The sequence below is a fragment of the Amborella trichopoda genome, chromosome 11, assembly GCF_054954075.1.
Source record: "Amborella trichopoda isolate Santa Cruz 75 chromosome 11, AtrichopodaSantaCruz75HAP2 v2.0, whole genome shotgun sequence".
NCBI lineage: Eukaryota > Viridiplantae > Streptophyta > Magnoliopsida > Amborellales > Amborellaceae > Amborella > Amborella trichopoda.
In genome coordinates this window covers 47,361,897-47,377,922 of record NC_142346.1, presented here as the reverse complement: position 1 = coordinate 47,377,922, position 16,026 = coordinate 47,361,897, and the positions used below count along the sequence as shown (strand labels likewise).

General features: G+C 37.2%; 1 protein-coding gene and 1 long non-coding RNA gene across 6 annotated transcripts; one reads left to right on the top strand and one right to left on the bottom strand.

Annotated features, from left to right (window-relative positions):
- Positions 1–1,152: 1,152 nt before the first annotated feature.
- LOC18427751 (two-component response regulator ORR3) lies at positions 1,153–8,196 on the top strand. Of its 2 annotated transcripts, none has more exons than XM_020663318.2 (5): positions 1,153–1,348; positions 3,646–3,725; positions 5,326–5,403; positions 5,516–5,586; positions 7,762–8,196. In XM_020663318.2, exons 1-5 carry the CDS (start codon positions 1,171–1,173, stop codon positions 7,994–7,996), a joined length of 642 nt encoding a protein of 213 aa, XP_020518977.2. In that variant the 5' UTR covers positions 1,153–1,170; the 3' UTR covers positions 7,997–8,196. The 2 variants fall into 2 exon arrangements, with proteins under 2 accessions (XP_020518977.2, XP_088707273.1); XM_088851147.1 differs by having other exon boundaries at positions 7,750–8,196.
- On the bottom strand, positions 5,424–13,071 carry LOC148779969 (uncharacterized). Of its 4 annotated transcripts, XR_016043782.1 has the most exons (3): positions 12,947–13,071; positions 6,251–6,316; positions 5,424–5,689 (listed from the first exon to the last, which is right to left on the bottom strand). It is a non-coding gene; the product is annotated as an uncharacterized LOC148779969 (long non-coding RNA). The 4 variants fall into 4 exon arrangements; XR_016043779.1 differs by having other exon boundaries at positions 5,424–9,712; XR_016043780.1 differs by having other exon boundaries at positions 5,424–8,403.
- Positions 13,072–16,026: the final 2,955 nt, after the last annotated feature.

Below are 16,026 nucleotides of genomic sequence, written 5' to 3'. Positions count from 1 at the left end.
CCATGCTTGAATTGCAATTTTTGATGACTTATGAGGTGAGGCTTTACTTATTTTTATAGGACTATCAAACCATTTTTCTCTATACATATTAAGGAGTTTTAGGGAAATGGGACCTATAACTACCTTAGAACTGGTTCGGTCCTAATCGATTCCCATAAAGATTGACGATTTAGATAAAAATTTACTTAGTTTTAAACATTGATTGATAAAAAATTTGGATAAATTATCAAAATATTCATGTGAGATAAACTATTTTAATAATTTATCCATATAATTTGATTTAATCCCCATCAAAAGATACATGAACATGGGTTGGAGTAGTGTCATATGTGCAAAATGCTAAATAGTGCATATCTCATGGATATTTTGACAAATTTCTCTAAAATTTAAGATCTAATTTAGAATCAATTATTGTTTTAAATCATGGAGTCGAGTTTTGGATAACTCACCCAATGTACAGATCTGGCTTAGTCGAATCAATAGTCCCGAAAAAAATTGATTGAACACAAAGGACCGGATCACCCACCCACTGATCTCTTCGAGTTCTATAAACTTTGAATTACTAGATGAGTTTTTCAAAAGAACTGAATTTTGGTACTCTGAAAACTCATTGTTTAACAGGCATAGAAGTTATCCTTTTTCCATGTTTTTAAGGTTCAAGGGATTCCATCCCATTGGTTCTTAGAAGTATTCATGCACCTGCTTTTGGGACTTGGATCATACACGTGCGGGAGCACAAAATTTCTTTTCTTCACATATTTTCAATCTCAAATCTGGTAATATCACGTTTATTTTTGGGTGAAAAATAGCAAAATACCGCATGATGTGGATGGGGCAATCCCAAATCCATGTTTTTAGAGAGAGAAGCTAAAGAAAATAGAGAGAGGGCTAGAGAGAGAGACAGGACTCCTCCTTTGTAGAGAGAGAAACTAAAGAGACGAGAGAGAGTAACTAGACAGAGAGAGCGAGAGGTGATTGCTCCTTTGTAGAGAGCAAAGAAATTAGAGAGAGAGAGAGAGTTGAGGTATGGTCAAATACAGAGACTAGAGAGTGAGGGGTGAAAGATTCGCCGACAAGAAGGGGCAACACGGGCAGGGGCCGGACTGACCGCGGGCAGCGGCTCCCCATTTAAGGGAGAAGGCCTGCGAGGGTTTGCGGGCAGGCTGGCAGATGGGCGGGCAGAAGAGACAGAGAGACGGGGAGGAGGGGGAGGGGGAGGGGGAGGGGGAGGGGGGGGAGGAGGAGAAGGAGGCGGAGGAGAGAGGAGGGTTCCATGCCCTGGTGGTGGATGACTGCCCCATTGACCGGAAAATAGTCGAGAGGCTCCTCAAAACTGGCTTTTCTAAGGGTAATGGTCCTCCTCTCTCTCTAACTTTCTCTCTCTAAATTCTCTCTGATTCCCCCCCTTTCTCTATCTAGTAGAGGAGTCTTAATGGGTGTCTCCACCCAAAACAGGCTTCTTCAAGGTTAACTGTCCTCTCACTCTCTCTCTCTCTCTCTAATTCTCTCCCCTTCTCTCTCTAGTATCTGTATTTTCTCCTGTTCTCTTTCTCTAGTAGAGGAGTCTTTTTAATGTGTTTACTGCCTCTCCAAGAGAGGGGTGTACTTTCATTTCATTGTTGTCCAGGTTCTCTTTTGGTATCCTTTCTCTCTCTTTCTGTTTTTTAGGTTCTATTTTGGAGTCCTATCTCTCTTTACTAATAGGACTCTTATTGGGCCTCTGACACACTCTCTCTCTACCAATAGGTCTCTCAACTGGGTCTTTATCTAAAGAAGAGATCAGTGTAATTTCATTTTCATGTTCTTGTGGGTTCTAATGGGTGTCCTCTCTCTCTACTGATAAGATCCCCAATGGGTCTTCCTCAAGAGATCAGTTGCTATTTTCACTCAATGTTTTTGTAAGTTCTATTAGCTCTCTCTCTCTCTCTAGAAGTCTCAATGGGTCTCTCTCAAAGGCCAAACAGTTTTTTTTTTTTTTTACCTTTTTTGTGGAATTGGTTCCCATTTTTTGCAAATGGTATTTTTTTTCTCTACTTGTATTTTTTCATGTTAATAAGTGGCATTCTTATTTTTTTCCTCTCTCTGTCTCTCTCTCTAGTTTGTTTGGTCTAAATTATGAACTCAGGCCATGTGTGCTTCAAGATGATCCATTTGTTGTTTTACCTTGCTCATGGCAGATTTTTATGAGGCTATAAAAGCTTATTTTTTGTGAACTTTCAGCTTTAAGGTTTCTCATTCAATATGTTCAGTGCTATTTAAGGGTTTTGCATCACCCCCTGAAATATACCTTATTTCTATTTGCCGGATTTTTGCTATTTTTCACCACCCCTTCTCTTTTCCTCCGAAGGCATGTATACTCACTATTTCTCTCTAGCTTCTGATTGCTTAGAATTTGATCTGTTTTGCTGTTCCCCCTTGTACTCAGCTTTATAATATGCTCTCTCTCTCTCTCTCTCTAGCTTCTATTTGCTTATAATTTACTCTCTCTCTAGCTTTGTTTGCTTCTAATTTGCTCTCTCTCTAGCTTCTGTTTGCTTCTAATTTGCTCTCTCTCTAGCTTCTGTTTGCTTCTAATTTGCTCTCTCTCTAGCTTCTGTTTGCTTCTAATTTGCTCTCTCTCTAGCTTCGGTTTGCTTCTAATTTGCTCTCTCTCTAGCTTCTGTTTGCTTCTAATTTGCTCTCTCTCTAGCTTCTGTTTGCTTCTAATTTGCTCTCTCTCTAGCTTCTGTTTGCTTCTAATTTGCTCTCTCTCTAGCTTCGGTTTGCTTCTAATTTACTCTCTCTCTAGCTTCGGTTTGCTTCTAATTTGCTCTCTCTAGCTTCTGTTTGCTTCTAATTTGCTCTCTCTCTAGCTTCTGTTTGCTTCTAATTTGCTCTCTCTAGCTTCTGTTTGCTTCTAATTTGCTCTCTCTCTAGCTTCGGTTTGCTTCTAATTTGCTCTCTCTCTAGCTTCTGTTTGCTTCTAAATTGCTCTCTCTCTAGCTTCTGTTTGCTTCTAAATTGCTCTCTCTCTAGCTTCGGTTTGCTTCTAATTTGCTCTCTCTCTAGCTTCGGTTTGCTTCTAATTTGCTCTCTCTCTAGCTTCTGTTTGCTTCTAATTTGCTCTCTCTCTCTCTATTGCTTCTGTTTGCTTATGATTTGCTCTCTAGCTTCTGTTTGCTTCTAATTTGCTCTCTCTATACCTTCTGTGTGCTTCTAATTTGCTCTCTCTCTATACCTCTGTTTGCTTCTAATTTACTCTCCAGCTTCTGTTTGCTTCTTATTTACTCTCTCTCTGGCTTTTGATTGCTAGTAATGTGATCTTTTTCTTGCTTATAATTTGATCTTTTTCTCTTGTACTCTTTTCTTTTTTCCAAATCACATCCACCTCTAAGCCTTCCCCTCTCCCAATATTTCTCTCTCTCTCTCTAAGCCTTCCCCTCTCCCAATATTTCTCTCTCTCTCTCTAAGCCTTCCCCTCTCCCAAGACTCCAGAACAGTGCATACTTCCCATTGCTCATGAGTTTGTGTAGTCCATGTTATACACTGTCAAGCTAAGGGAAGGCCTCGATTTTAGGAAATTCCATTTTGATTTCGTTTTCTTTAGGGGGAATTTCATTTTGGGAGTTTAAGAAGTGATTGATTTGTTCAACTGTGGTTTTGTAGTCACTGCTGTTGACAGTGGGAGGAGAGCATTGGAAGTCCTGGGCTTCAGTGAACACAACCATGAATCTCCCCCTGGCCCTGTAAGTCTCCCTCTCTCTCTTTCTCTAATCCCTCCCTCCCTTTGCTATGTGCCTATGTCTACCTTGATCAAGAACTCTGAACCCAGCCACGACCTGATGGGCTAGAGTCGAGCCTAGGGCCTGATCATCCCGACCTTGGATACTTATTTCCCGACCAGCCCAGCAGGCCAGAGTGAGTCCCACTTGACTTGGACTCGAGTACTCGACACACTTTAGTCTAACTGACTCTGGTTTGGGCATACTTGACTTGCACCCGACCCAAATAAAGCGGTATCCTCATCTAGCCTCGACCTGGTATCTCTTTCACTCTCTTTTAGTTCTCTCACACTCACACTCACACATCACTCTTTTTCCTGTATATCTTTCCCAGTCCTTCCACCAAGTTTAATATTATTTACACAAGGTACCCTAGCCTGAGAAAGTGATTGTCACAAAATGAAATTTCTCACTGACCTATGCATGCCGATTGTGCTCTGCTCCCAAAACCAATCTCTCTCTCTCTCTGTTTAATATTATTTACACAAGGTACCCTAGCCTGAGAAAGTGATTGTCACAAAATGAAATTTCTCACTGACCTATGCATGCCGATTGTGCTCTGCTCCCAAAACCAATCTCTCTCTCTCTCTTCTTTAAAAGACGAACATCTAGCTTTATCAATATGGGTGTAAACTGTAAAGAACCCACCTGCTCTTGTTTGCTTGTAATCACATTTAATCTCATTTATGGTGACTTCAATTCAATTTTTTTCCATTGGGAAAAAGTATAAGGTTGCAACACCTTAAAATGTAGCATTAAAGATGCACCTCAAAAATCCATTAGAAAAGGTTGTTTTAATGTTGAAAAGCCATTTAATTGATCATCTTGACATTGAGATGGACAAATATGAAAAAAAAAAAGAATTTGAGTCCCATATATAGTGCATCTTGCAACACATTATCTAGACCGTCCATTTTTAATATTTTCATATGTTTTATAGATCTACTTGATTTTAACCATTTTTCGAGCTTAAAATTTTAGAGGTAGATATGAAAACAGATTTTCAGATAATCTTAAGAATTTTTATGCCAAAATTACATGTTATGTTGAAATTCGGAGGTGCACCGTAATTGGATTGTTTAAGGTTGCAACGGCATAGAAACCAATCCCTTTCCATTCTTGTGTTTTTGCTAAGAAACCAAATCTCTTGTGTCATCTCCTTCCCTATCACTCTTATGGCCCTCTCACTTTGATTATTATGTTTTTGCAAAGAAACCTAAGTCTCTTCATATCTCTGTCTCTCTCTCACCTTTGATTAATTATGTTTTTATAAAGAAAGCCTTAAGTCCCTTGTTTCATATCTCTCTCTCTCTCTCAAAACATACCATATAACAATGTTCCCTTCATCTCTCTCTCCATACCATATAAGAAGGGTCCCTTCACCCCTCTCTCTCTCTCTCCAAACATGCCATATAAGAAGGGTCCCTTCACCTCTCTCTCTATCTCTCTCTCAAAACATGCCATATAAGAAGGGTCGCGTCACCTCTCTCTCTCTCTCTCTCTCTCTCTCACTCTCACACACAAACATCAAAACAAATGAGAATCCATGGAAATGATTACACAGGCCTGCAAAGTCGACATTATCCTCACAGATTACTGCATGCCTGAGATGAGCGGTTATGATCTTCTTGCCTTAGTTAAGGTACCCCTATGGTTCCACTATTGAATTTTTAAGCAATTTTCATTGATAAATGTTCTTGTTTAATTAATATTAGGGTTTCTTATTTATTTTTCTTCACTTGAAAATCAACCAGGGAAATAAGGGCATGAAAGATATTCCAGTGGTCATGATGTCATCAGAAAATGTACCTCAGAGAATTAGGAGGTAATCCCTCTTCTGCATTTTGCTTATCCAACTCTGAACTGCCTGAGCCGAATCTGAACTAGCCCCACCCGAACCTCGTCTATCCCTGTATCAAAACTTGGACCTAGGAGTGTACAAACAACATTAAAAAGAGTTTTATCCTTATAAAACTAAAGTTTTTAGGAGTTCTATCATGATAAAACTGAAGTTTTTAGGAAGATTTGAAGTTCCTGGGCCTTGTTTAAACATTTTAAACTCTTTACATTTTGATTAGATTTTTTTTTTGTTTTGTTTACCCTTTTTTTAGTTGGCCGAGTAGGTGTAATTGAGTCGCCGACTGGGCCAATGGCGTAGACTGGTTGGCAATCACTTCACCAGTCCTCGTTTTTAAACACTGATTTTAGGGTTGAGAAGATACCATGCACCATGTTCTATGGTACATAGCATCTTAACCATCAAATCCAAAATGAGCAAATTATAGATGACAATGGGTCTTTTCTAGCTTGGTTGGCAATTAGTTGGGAGTTACTGGTGTAGCTTTCACTTCATATATGACTATCCATTTTGGAAATGGACGGTTGAGATGATATATTGCATTCATGTAATATGGTACACAGTGCCATGATGTACAATCTCAAATAACATTTGCATTTATTCATTGGATGGTTTGTGGTAGCTCACTTGCCTATTCAAATGTCTCCTTCAAAAATCCGTCTCCTTCAAAAATCCATCTTGGACATGCATTTTGGACCTAAAATTTAACATATGGATAATTTCAACCAGCCCGATAACAAATTTGTAAAAAAATGGATCTTGAGCCTTGCAATAATAATATATATTTACTGGAATGTTTATTTTTAATTATTTGAGAACATCTCATTGCCACTATATTTTAAGCTGCAAAATCATAAATCATCATCATTGTCAAAGTCTTTTCTCAACTAATTGAGATCGTTACACGAATCTTGGTCCGTCATTTTGCTATGTTAAGAGTCATACTTTCAATAAGGCCATAAGTCCCTGTATCTTTTCACTACTTCTAGATCCATCCTTAATGTAGATTTAAAAAAGGGGACTGCATCTTAATTGTACTATATTTAAACTTTTACATGTTTAAAGGAAGAGGTTTTTGGTGAGACTGCGGCTCTATATTCTTGCAATTAAAATTCATGTCAGTAAACTAAAAATTTGTGCAAGAAAACATCATGATGGCTTTATGTTAACCTTCTCTCTCAAAAAAAAAAAAAAATTAAACCTTCTCTCAAAAAAAAAAAAAACAAAAAATGTTAACCTTCTCTCAAAAGATATCATGATGGCTTGCAAACCAGTTGGAGATGGAGATGATGGATTTGCAGAGTTTCCCTTGCTGGGATTCGTTTTTCAGCCGCAGCCTTGTGCTCCAGAACCCTCCAAATCCCCTGTTCAGACCTCTTCCAGTTCTGATTCCCCTATTTCAAAAGATTTTCTTCACTGTTTTGGATCTTTTCATTTTTCCTATTCTTTTTCGTGTTGCATATTTTTCCATTGTTAACTGAATGTGCATATGCCAAAATTTAAAAAGTTCACATTCTGAATAAAAGATTGTAAACATTGAATGCACATTGTACTTTTAAGTCATTTGTAAGGGTATCTGCATTGAGTAGGGCATCTAATTAACATGACAACTTTTCCTTTCTTCAAGAAGGAACAAAATGTGGGAGAAAGACAAAAACCTCTCAAATAAGAACACAATGTTTGTGGGCCTACATGCTATATTTTGTTGCCTAGAGAAGAAACATCAAAATATTTGTGAAGCCGACCTCTGCTAAGATGCTTCCACCAAAACAACCAAATCATTACATTCATCTTACTATTCTCTAAAAAAATCTAAGGTGGCTTATTATATGATTATCACTATTATTGTTATTATCACTATTTATACATTGCTAATTATTGTTAAATGTTGACATTACTGTTTTCTTGCAGTATTTATTTTAATTGAATTTTAACTTTGTTTCTTTTGTCCCTAAGGCTTGTAGACATATCGATTTAGGTGACGAGGTCAAGGGCTTGAGTTACTGTAGTTTGTCCAAAAAAAGCCAAAACAAGCATAGTACTGACTAGGGAAACTGATCACAAGAGACCGCTATTTGTTCTAGAGCAAGGATATCGAAACTGGATAAATAATTTATTTTTATAACACAGTTTCTTGTGCAGTTGTCTTGCCATAGGTGCAGAAGAGTTCATACTAAAGCCGCTACGGTTAGGAGATGTTATGAAACTCAGAAACTACATTAGACCCTTAGCCCCTGTTCCTAAGACCAATTCGAAGAGAAAGGTGCCCTCAGATCGGTTGCCAGAGAAAGGATCGGAGAGGCAGCCCCACCTAACCGGAGTTGCAGAGAAAGGATCAGAGAGGCAGCCCCACCTAACTGGAGTTGCAGTTGCATGACTCGCGTCTGTCTGTCTCTCTCTCTCTCTCTCTCTCATGTTACAGGGTAATTGAAGTGGGGGTTTGCGGCGTATGGTATTCTTAGTGTTGTGTTTGGTATTTCAGAGTAATATTTGGTGATGTATGGGGCTCACCATGTGGGTGCTGTGTACATACTATTTAAAATATCATTGAAGTTTATTACCCCGTTTTTCGGTGCCTATGGAGTTGTTTCTCTAACATGTTCCTATAAACAGTCGTGATGGAGTGAATGACTTCATACCCTCAAGAATCCATATACAATAAAATGGGTTATTCTCTCTCTTGTTTTTCTTTCCTAGTTCCAAAAGTCAGCAAACTAAACTGATGCATAGTTGCAGACTGCTATGCATCCCTGTTCTTTATTCATGCTAATAGTCTTATTAAACCTGAACAAAAACATGTAAATGATTGTATCACTAGATGGGTTTCAGAAAAATCACTGCAAAAATTCAAGAACATAGACAAAATGTTTCTGCATTTATCATCTGCAAACAATCACTTGTTGGTACAGGACACCAAATGCAGAAGACCTTAATGTATCACTGGTTTAAACTCCACATGAATAGTCTTCCCAAATGTGAAGCTCCTTCCCAGTGAACCAGAAAGAAGTGTAGATAAACAAAGCAAAAAGTAAGAAAGGTTTCAACATTTCAAAACCTGCCGCTCATCCATGAGGTCCAATAAATCAAGCAATCAAATGGAATTTCAAAGGAAAGAAATTGTATAGTTGGCTTCTGTTTCTTAAAAGTGATTTTGCTCAACACAATTTGCACTTTTTTTTTAAAGTGTTAACTGTAATATAATTTGCACTTGCTGAGGTAAAATAAATAATGCAAGGATGAAAATTAAGACAAGCTCCAGTTCTGCCTATTTAACAAAGGATATTTCTGGTTCATCAAAGGGCTCAACCAAACTTGTAATAACAATACACCCCCCAATCCACAGGTTATGAATTTAAATTTTGAGGGTAGTGCTCATCATAACCCTGGACCAGCAGGCATTGGTGGACTGCAGCCTGCAGGGAAACTATCCTAACCTTCTCGGGACCTATGGAAACCGTGGATGCTTCACTTGTGAAGCCCCTTGCATTGTTGCGTGGCAGTTCCCTGTTATGCCACCGAGAATGGGAGCAAATCGCTCCTTATTAAAGTTGACTCCCTCAAACTCATCTCTAGGGCCAACAAAGCTGCACAGTGCCCTTAGAGATTAGATGATATTTTCAGCAGATTTTTTTTCATTGCCAAGACCTCTCAGTTCCCTTCCGAGATAGCTCTGCGAAGCGAATTCAGAGCCAGATTGTCTTGCTCATCTGAGGGTCTCCGTCCCTGCCATTGTTGTCTCCCCCGACCCCTAACCCATTGAGATGACACTAGTTTTTCTTTGACAGCCACGGTTTGCCTCCGTTACATTTCCCTGTAAACTCTCTTGTTCTCTCTCCCTCTAGGAAAAACTTTTTGCAGCCTTTTCTGTATCAACCAAACTCAGTGGTCTCTCCTACCCAAAACCGAGTGTACAAGTTTAACAGTACAATATCCTCCACCCTCCCCCCCCCCCCCCCTAAAGAAAAAAGAGGAAAAATAGTTTCTCGAGGCAGCAGAAGATAATTCCACAATTGTAATTGGTGATGGCGAACATGATAAAAAAGTCGGCATCCATTCATTCTAGGGGATTGCACTGCTATGAGCATACTCACATCTATGCCAAATCAAAATTATTGTGTTTGTAAGCAAACATGTCTAAGGGGAATGAACAAGCATTATGGCAAGCATATCCATTGACTAAATGAGATGATACCATTGAAAATACTGACCACCACCATGACTGCAAGCACCACTATCTCCACTACTGCAACCAACTAAAGACAAAAAAGTAAAGAACACTGACCTCTAACTATTACAATTCCAATAAATACAATTACCACCACCAATATTACCATAAATAGCACCACCACCAACGAGACTTCTAGACAAAAATGGTGAAGACCCCTGCAACTCTAACTAGTAGCATCACTAACACTACCATTATCACAGCTAGTACCATGACAAATATCACCACCACCACCCACCACCACCACCACCACCACCACCACCACCATCACCACCAACAAGACTGCTACCACATACCAACTACCAAAACGACCAACTGCCATGTACTAACTACCAACCTACTACCAAAAATGACCAACTGCCATGTACTAACTACCAATCTAGTACTATTAGTTATTGCTACTACCATTACTCATGTCACCACCACTTCTACCACCATTACTTTACAAACTACAACTACAACTATTAGCACTACCACTCACTTCTGCAACAACTATCAGTATCAATTTGTGTAAATTAGCTCGATTTGCAAATGTGATGAAACCAAGGTTCAGACCTTTGACTTCTCCGCCCAACTCAGGTACTGTACTATTGCATAAAAACCATGCATTGTATTACAAGCACGCCCAAGACCTAAGTAGAATTAATTATTGATAAAAACACTATGCACTAAACCATACTAGAAAATTTGCACCTTATGCTTGATTCATCTCACCTTAATACATAAATATTTTTTTGTCATACATTAGACTGTTTCAGAAAGCTGAGGCCTTGGGAGTGGGCGGATTTGGTCTTCTCTGACTAGCCAAATGGAATCCATCTAGCACGGCCTCGGGGTATTATGCCCATTTTCCATAGGGGTGCTATGCCCATTTTCCCTCTTTAATAGGCAACAATAGTTGTTCGTGTACTGTGGAGTATCAAATCCAAATGTGTGAAGGGAGAATAATGGTACATGAACAACTATTGTTGCTTATTAGGTTCAGTTAAAATTATGAGTGTGTCACATACAACTCTCATATTGTACTACCATAGATCCACACAAACAATGTCACACAGACACATACACTCACAACCTCACATGCAAAAGCAGTGATACAGCCCCACCTCAAACTCAAATTTTTTTGTATGAACCAATGCTTCTTTCAAAATAAAATGCTAAAGAACCAAATATTATTCAAAACCATTCAAAATCTGTTAAACCCCTATAGTCGTGATCCTAGGCCACCTAGGGGTCACCTCACACCTTTTAAAACCCAGCATTTATACATGCAAGCGTCATTAAAACCAGAGCAGACACATACTGCTTAAACAGCCAGCAGAAGTGGGGGAATTTGCATACCTTAAAAGGGTCCGAAGGCACAACTTGAGACCTGAGACCTGCCACCTATCAATTCCAGGAACCTTACTGCTTCTGGTTTGAAAAAATTGGGCAGAACCAGCAAGTCCAAATTGGCTTTAATTATACTACAAATATTTTCTGATTCCAACCATAGCCTAAAGACTCGAGGAAGAGCTCAGGACTTGTTTGAGTTAGTAACAGGAAAGATCATGAAACCATCCAAGTTGGCTCAATTGAGACAGCCAGCAGGGCCAATCACACTCAGTTCAGAATTCCCCTTCGTCTCAAGCCAAGCAGGCTAACCAAGTCTCATTTCAATTTAACAACTTTTTCAAGTCTCAACAACTTCTAAGATTATGTAATGGCTTGAGTAGTCACCTGAGTCTTAAAAAGATCCTGCAACTCGAAACCCAAATATTTCCCTTGCCTTGTTTTTTTCTCTTTTCTAATAGAAAAAAAAAAAAAAACTCTTCAAGTCGCTGAATCAAGTCAATTCAAGCAAGCCCCAATTCTCCCTTCAAGGTTTCTACACAATGCTAACTATAGGACTTAGAGACTTATGCTACACTAGCTTCAGCCTTTCAAATCTCTATTAAGAGTCAATGCAACCCCAAAAATGAAACAGAGCAGCAGAAAAAGTTGTGCAAAGACCAGTTATATTTTGAGTTTTTACAATATCTTCCTATTTCTCATGAATATTTAGGATTCTATATATTCTTTTTTAGTAAGGTTACCATTTGTATTAATAGTAAAAAAATTAGGATTCTACATATTTATATTATATAGCATTAATGGGTGCGGTTTGTATAAGGATGCAACCTTACTTGTAAAGTAAGGTTTGTGGTGTCTGCACCATCAATTTTAGTTTGACAGTATAGATTTGACACGTCTATTAAAGCAGAGTAAAAAAAATAGCACATCTTTTGAGACAGTGTCAAATCTATACCGTTCAAATAGAACGGATGGTATAGATAAATGCACCCTTATTTCTATAAGTAAGGTTGCATCCTTATATAAAATTTTCCTTATAAGAGTTGGAAATCGTGGAATAAGCATAAGAAGGCATCAGAAGTACTTCGAGACATCGATTCAGTTTAAAAAAACAATCAGGCATAATTACTGCAAGTGGTGCATGTTTGAGAGTGCATCCCATTTGAGATTTTATAATGCTTTCTGATTCTTACGAGTAACTAGTAGTTTACATATTGAAATTCTTGCGCATTTTATAAATTCATAACAATTGACAATTTATGGGTTACTGGATTTGGCCTCCAATAGGTAGAAAGCCAAATCCCAAACATTAGAACCTTGGTTTTAATAACAGTTTATTTTATGGAAAATAAATTAATTAAGTCTTTAATCATGAAAAACCTCGAATTCAACGAAACAGAGCTTAAACCTCATATTTACAAGCAAGATAAGTCAGAAAAACCACTAATTTCACCGGCCCTAAACGATATATGCAGCTAGATAAAGGAGATAATAATCTGAAATAGTGCTATAACGGGAAAACCAGAGTAAAACCAAATACAACTGATTCAAGAGCATTTATATATAAAGGGCAATAACCAATTCATCACAAAAACAAATGAATAACAACACGCATGAGAAAATTCAATTGAAACAATCCCAGGAGTTATAAATAAGTATAAATGAAAAGAAAATGAACACACCAGATTTATGGCTCAATAAGAAAGAAAACGAAAGGTCAAAATACTAAGAATCATACAAGTGTAAACGGGGAAAGCTTAGAACCCGAACCTGGAACTACAGTTTGGAGAGGACCTCATCCAGTAGGGTTTTTAAGGGGTCCAAAAGAGGGAGTATTTAAGGGTCTGAAGAGAAATGCTACTAAATTAGGGTTTTCAGGGGTTTAAAGGCGGGAGATTTAGATACGGGGAGAGTTTTAAGTACGTAATTATTTTTGTCAAAAATTCGAGAAGGGTATTTGTGTCCTTATCTAAAAAGTATGGAACAGAAAATTAGAGGAAAAACTTTTTTAAAAAACGTAAAATAAATTTGAACTCCGCGTTATTGGATTCAGAGTCCAATGTACTTACAACTGGACCACGGAACGTTAATGCTTGCCCGTCTATATTTATTTAATTTCTCAAAAAGGGCTATATTAACCAAGTGGTTTAAAAGACGAATCGGTGCGGACACTGAATTAGTGGTTTAAAAGACGAATTGGTGCGGACACTGAATTAGTGGTTTAAGAGCCGAATCGGCTGAATAAAACGGATTCGGCCTTAAAAAAAAGTTTAAAAATTTATTTAAAATTATTATAAAAATATTAGTATTTAGGAATTCAATAAGAGATGGAGGTACTAAATTAAAAACTTTTACTTTTTTTTATAAGATTAAAAATAATATTATCCTATATAAAGTGAAATTAATATCAGATTAAATATTTATTAATTCTCTTTACTAATCCACAATTATCACAACCTAACTAACGATAATATTATCTAATGAAATTGAAATTATTGGTTTATACTTTATAATAATTTTATTATTCAAATAAAAATAAATTTGAAATTTGTCTTGTAATATCATCTAATTTTAAAATCTAATTTACAACTATAACAAAAGATACTAAATTATATAATTTATTATAAAAATATAATAATAAATAATATATAAGATTTTGTTATCAATGTAATTAGTATAATTATTGATTATAATATTATACTAAACGTGATTCAAAAAACAATATGGCTCTTGTATATATATTTTAAATTACTTGTATATTTTTTATAATAAACATAATTTATTATAAAAGATTCTCTCTATTAAATAAAAGGTGCGGTTAGTATACGGCCTCGGCTCTAAACAATCAAATTAGAGCCTACCGTCAAATAGTGTCGAGCAATGTGGTTCAATACTGGAAATATTTTTATAGCCTTAAAATATATTTTCATCTTTATTTATAAAGTTTAAAGCTTAAAAATAGTGTAGATCGAGAGATTTATGAAAACTTGAAAATCTCAGAAATTGACGGTCCAAAAATGCATTACAAAATACATTATTTTCAAAAGTTGAAATCTATTTTTTTCTCATGTCCATGCATCTTGATGTCGAGATGATCAATTTGAGGATATTTGAGCATCAAAACAACCTTTTCTAGTAAAATTTTTGAGGTAGGCTCGAATTTGATTGTTTTAGAGCCTCGGCTCTATATAAACTTTTCCCTTAAATAAATATTTTTTTATAATAAACATAATTATTAAAAGGCTTATGTTTTATTAATTTAATAAACATTTTTTATAATAAACTGAATTCCATAAGAGCTAATGGTTGCACTCTAATATGTTTGCAGGACCATGCGATAATAGTTTGTATGCTAAATAGGTGCAGGACCATGCGTTAACAGTTTGCAGGCAATATATTTGTTCTCTAGTTGCTACAGTGGGAATTGTCCCACATCGAAAGTTTCAAGGGGATTTCACATCTATTAAACACTTGACGACCAACATATTTGTTGGTGACGAATGAATGGGACATGGGGTCGTGTGACATCCAATTACCCTTGCAAATATTGAAAATAAATGTACCGTTGAGACATGGTGATGTGCCCGATTTTCTAGCGAAACTCGTCATGATGTGACCTACCTATGACGTGTCCGATTTTCTAGCGAAACTTGTCATGATGTCACCTACCGATTATGTACATTGACTTGGGCGATTCACTTTAGAGAATCGTCGGTTTTGAACTCCTCATGATGTCACCTACCGGATTCCTCTTGTCATGATGTCACCTATTGACTTGGGCGGTTCACTTTAGAGAATCAGGCGGATCGCCGGTTTTGAACTCGTCATGATGTCACCTATCGAATTCCATGATGTCACCTACCGATTCCGTGCATTGACTTGGGCGGTTTAGATTCCATGATTTTTCAAATCTTTAGAGAATCGTCAGTTTTGAACTCGTCATGATGTTACCTACCGGATTTCACCTACCGATTCCGTGCATTGACTTGGGCGGTTTGGATTCCATGATTTTTCAAATCTTTGAAGAATCGTCAGTTTTAAACTCGTCATGATGTTACCTACCGGATTCCATGATGTCACCTACCGATTCTGTGCATTGACTTGGGCAACTCGTCATGATGTTACCTACCGGATTCCATGATGTCACCTACCGATTCCGTGTTTTGACTTGGGCAGTTAACTGTAGAGATTACTGGAACTGCTGTATTTCGAATCTTTAACGTTTAAATCACATGAACGTCCTGATTCAGTTCATTATAGAGATTACTAGAACTGTTGTATTTCGGATCTTTAGAGTTTACTGAAACTGCTATATTTTGGATCTTCAACTTTTACATCGCATGAACATCCCGATTCAGTTCACTATAGAGATTACTGGAACTGTTGTATTTCAAATCTTTATCTTTAACGTTTAAATCACATGAATGTCCCGATTCAGTTCACTATAGAGATTACTGGAACTGCTGTATTTCGGATCTTTAACGTTAAAATTGCATGAACGTCCCTATTCAATTCACCGTAGAGATTACTGGAATTGCTGTATTTCGGATCTTTAACATTTAAATTGCATGAACGTCCCGATGCAATTCACCGTAGAGATTATTGGAACTGTTGTATTTCGGATCTTTATCTTTAATTTTTAAATTGCATGAACGTCCCTATTCAGTTCACTGTAGAGATTATCGCATGAACGTCTTGATTCAGTTCATTGTAAAGATTACTGGAACTGCTGTATTTCATATCTTTAACGTTTAAATCGCATGAACGTCCCGATTGAGTTCACTATAGAGATTACTGGAACTGTTGTATTTCGGATCTTTATCTTTAACATTTAAATCGCATGAACGCCC

Coding starts and splice junctions, on each gene's coding strand:
- LOC18427751 (XM_088851147.1), top strand. CDS start 1,171: ATGGGCGGGCAGAAGAGACAGAGAGACGGGGAGGAGGGGGAGGGGGAG. Junction 3,726..5,325: donor ATGAATCTCCCCCTGGCCCT/GTAAGTCTCCCT, acceptor ATGATTACACAG/GCCTGCAAAGTCGACATTAT. Junction 5,587..7,749: donor GTACCTCAGAGAATTAGGAG/GTAATCCCTCTT, acceptor TTTATAACACAG/TTTCTTGTGCAGTTGTCTTG.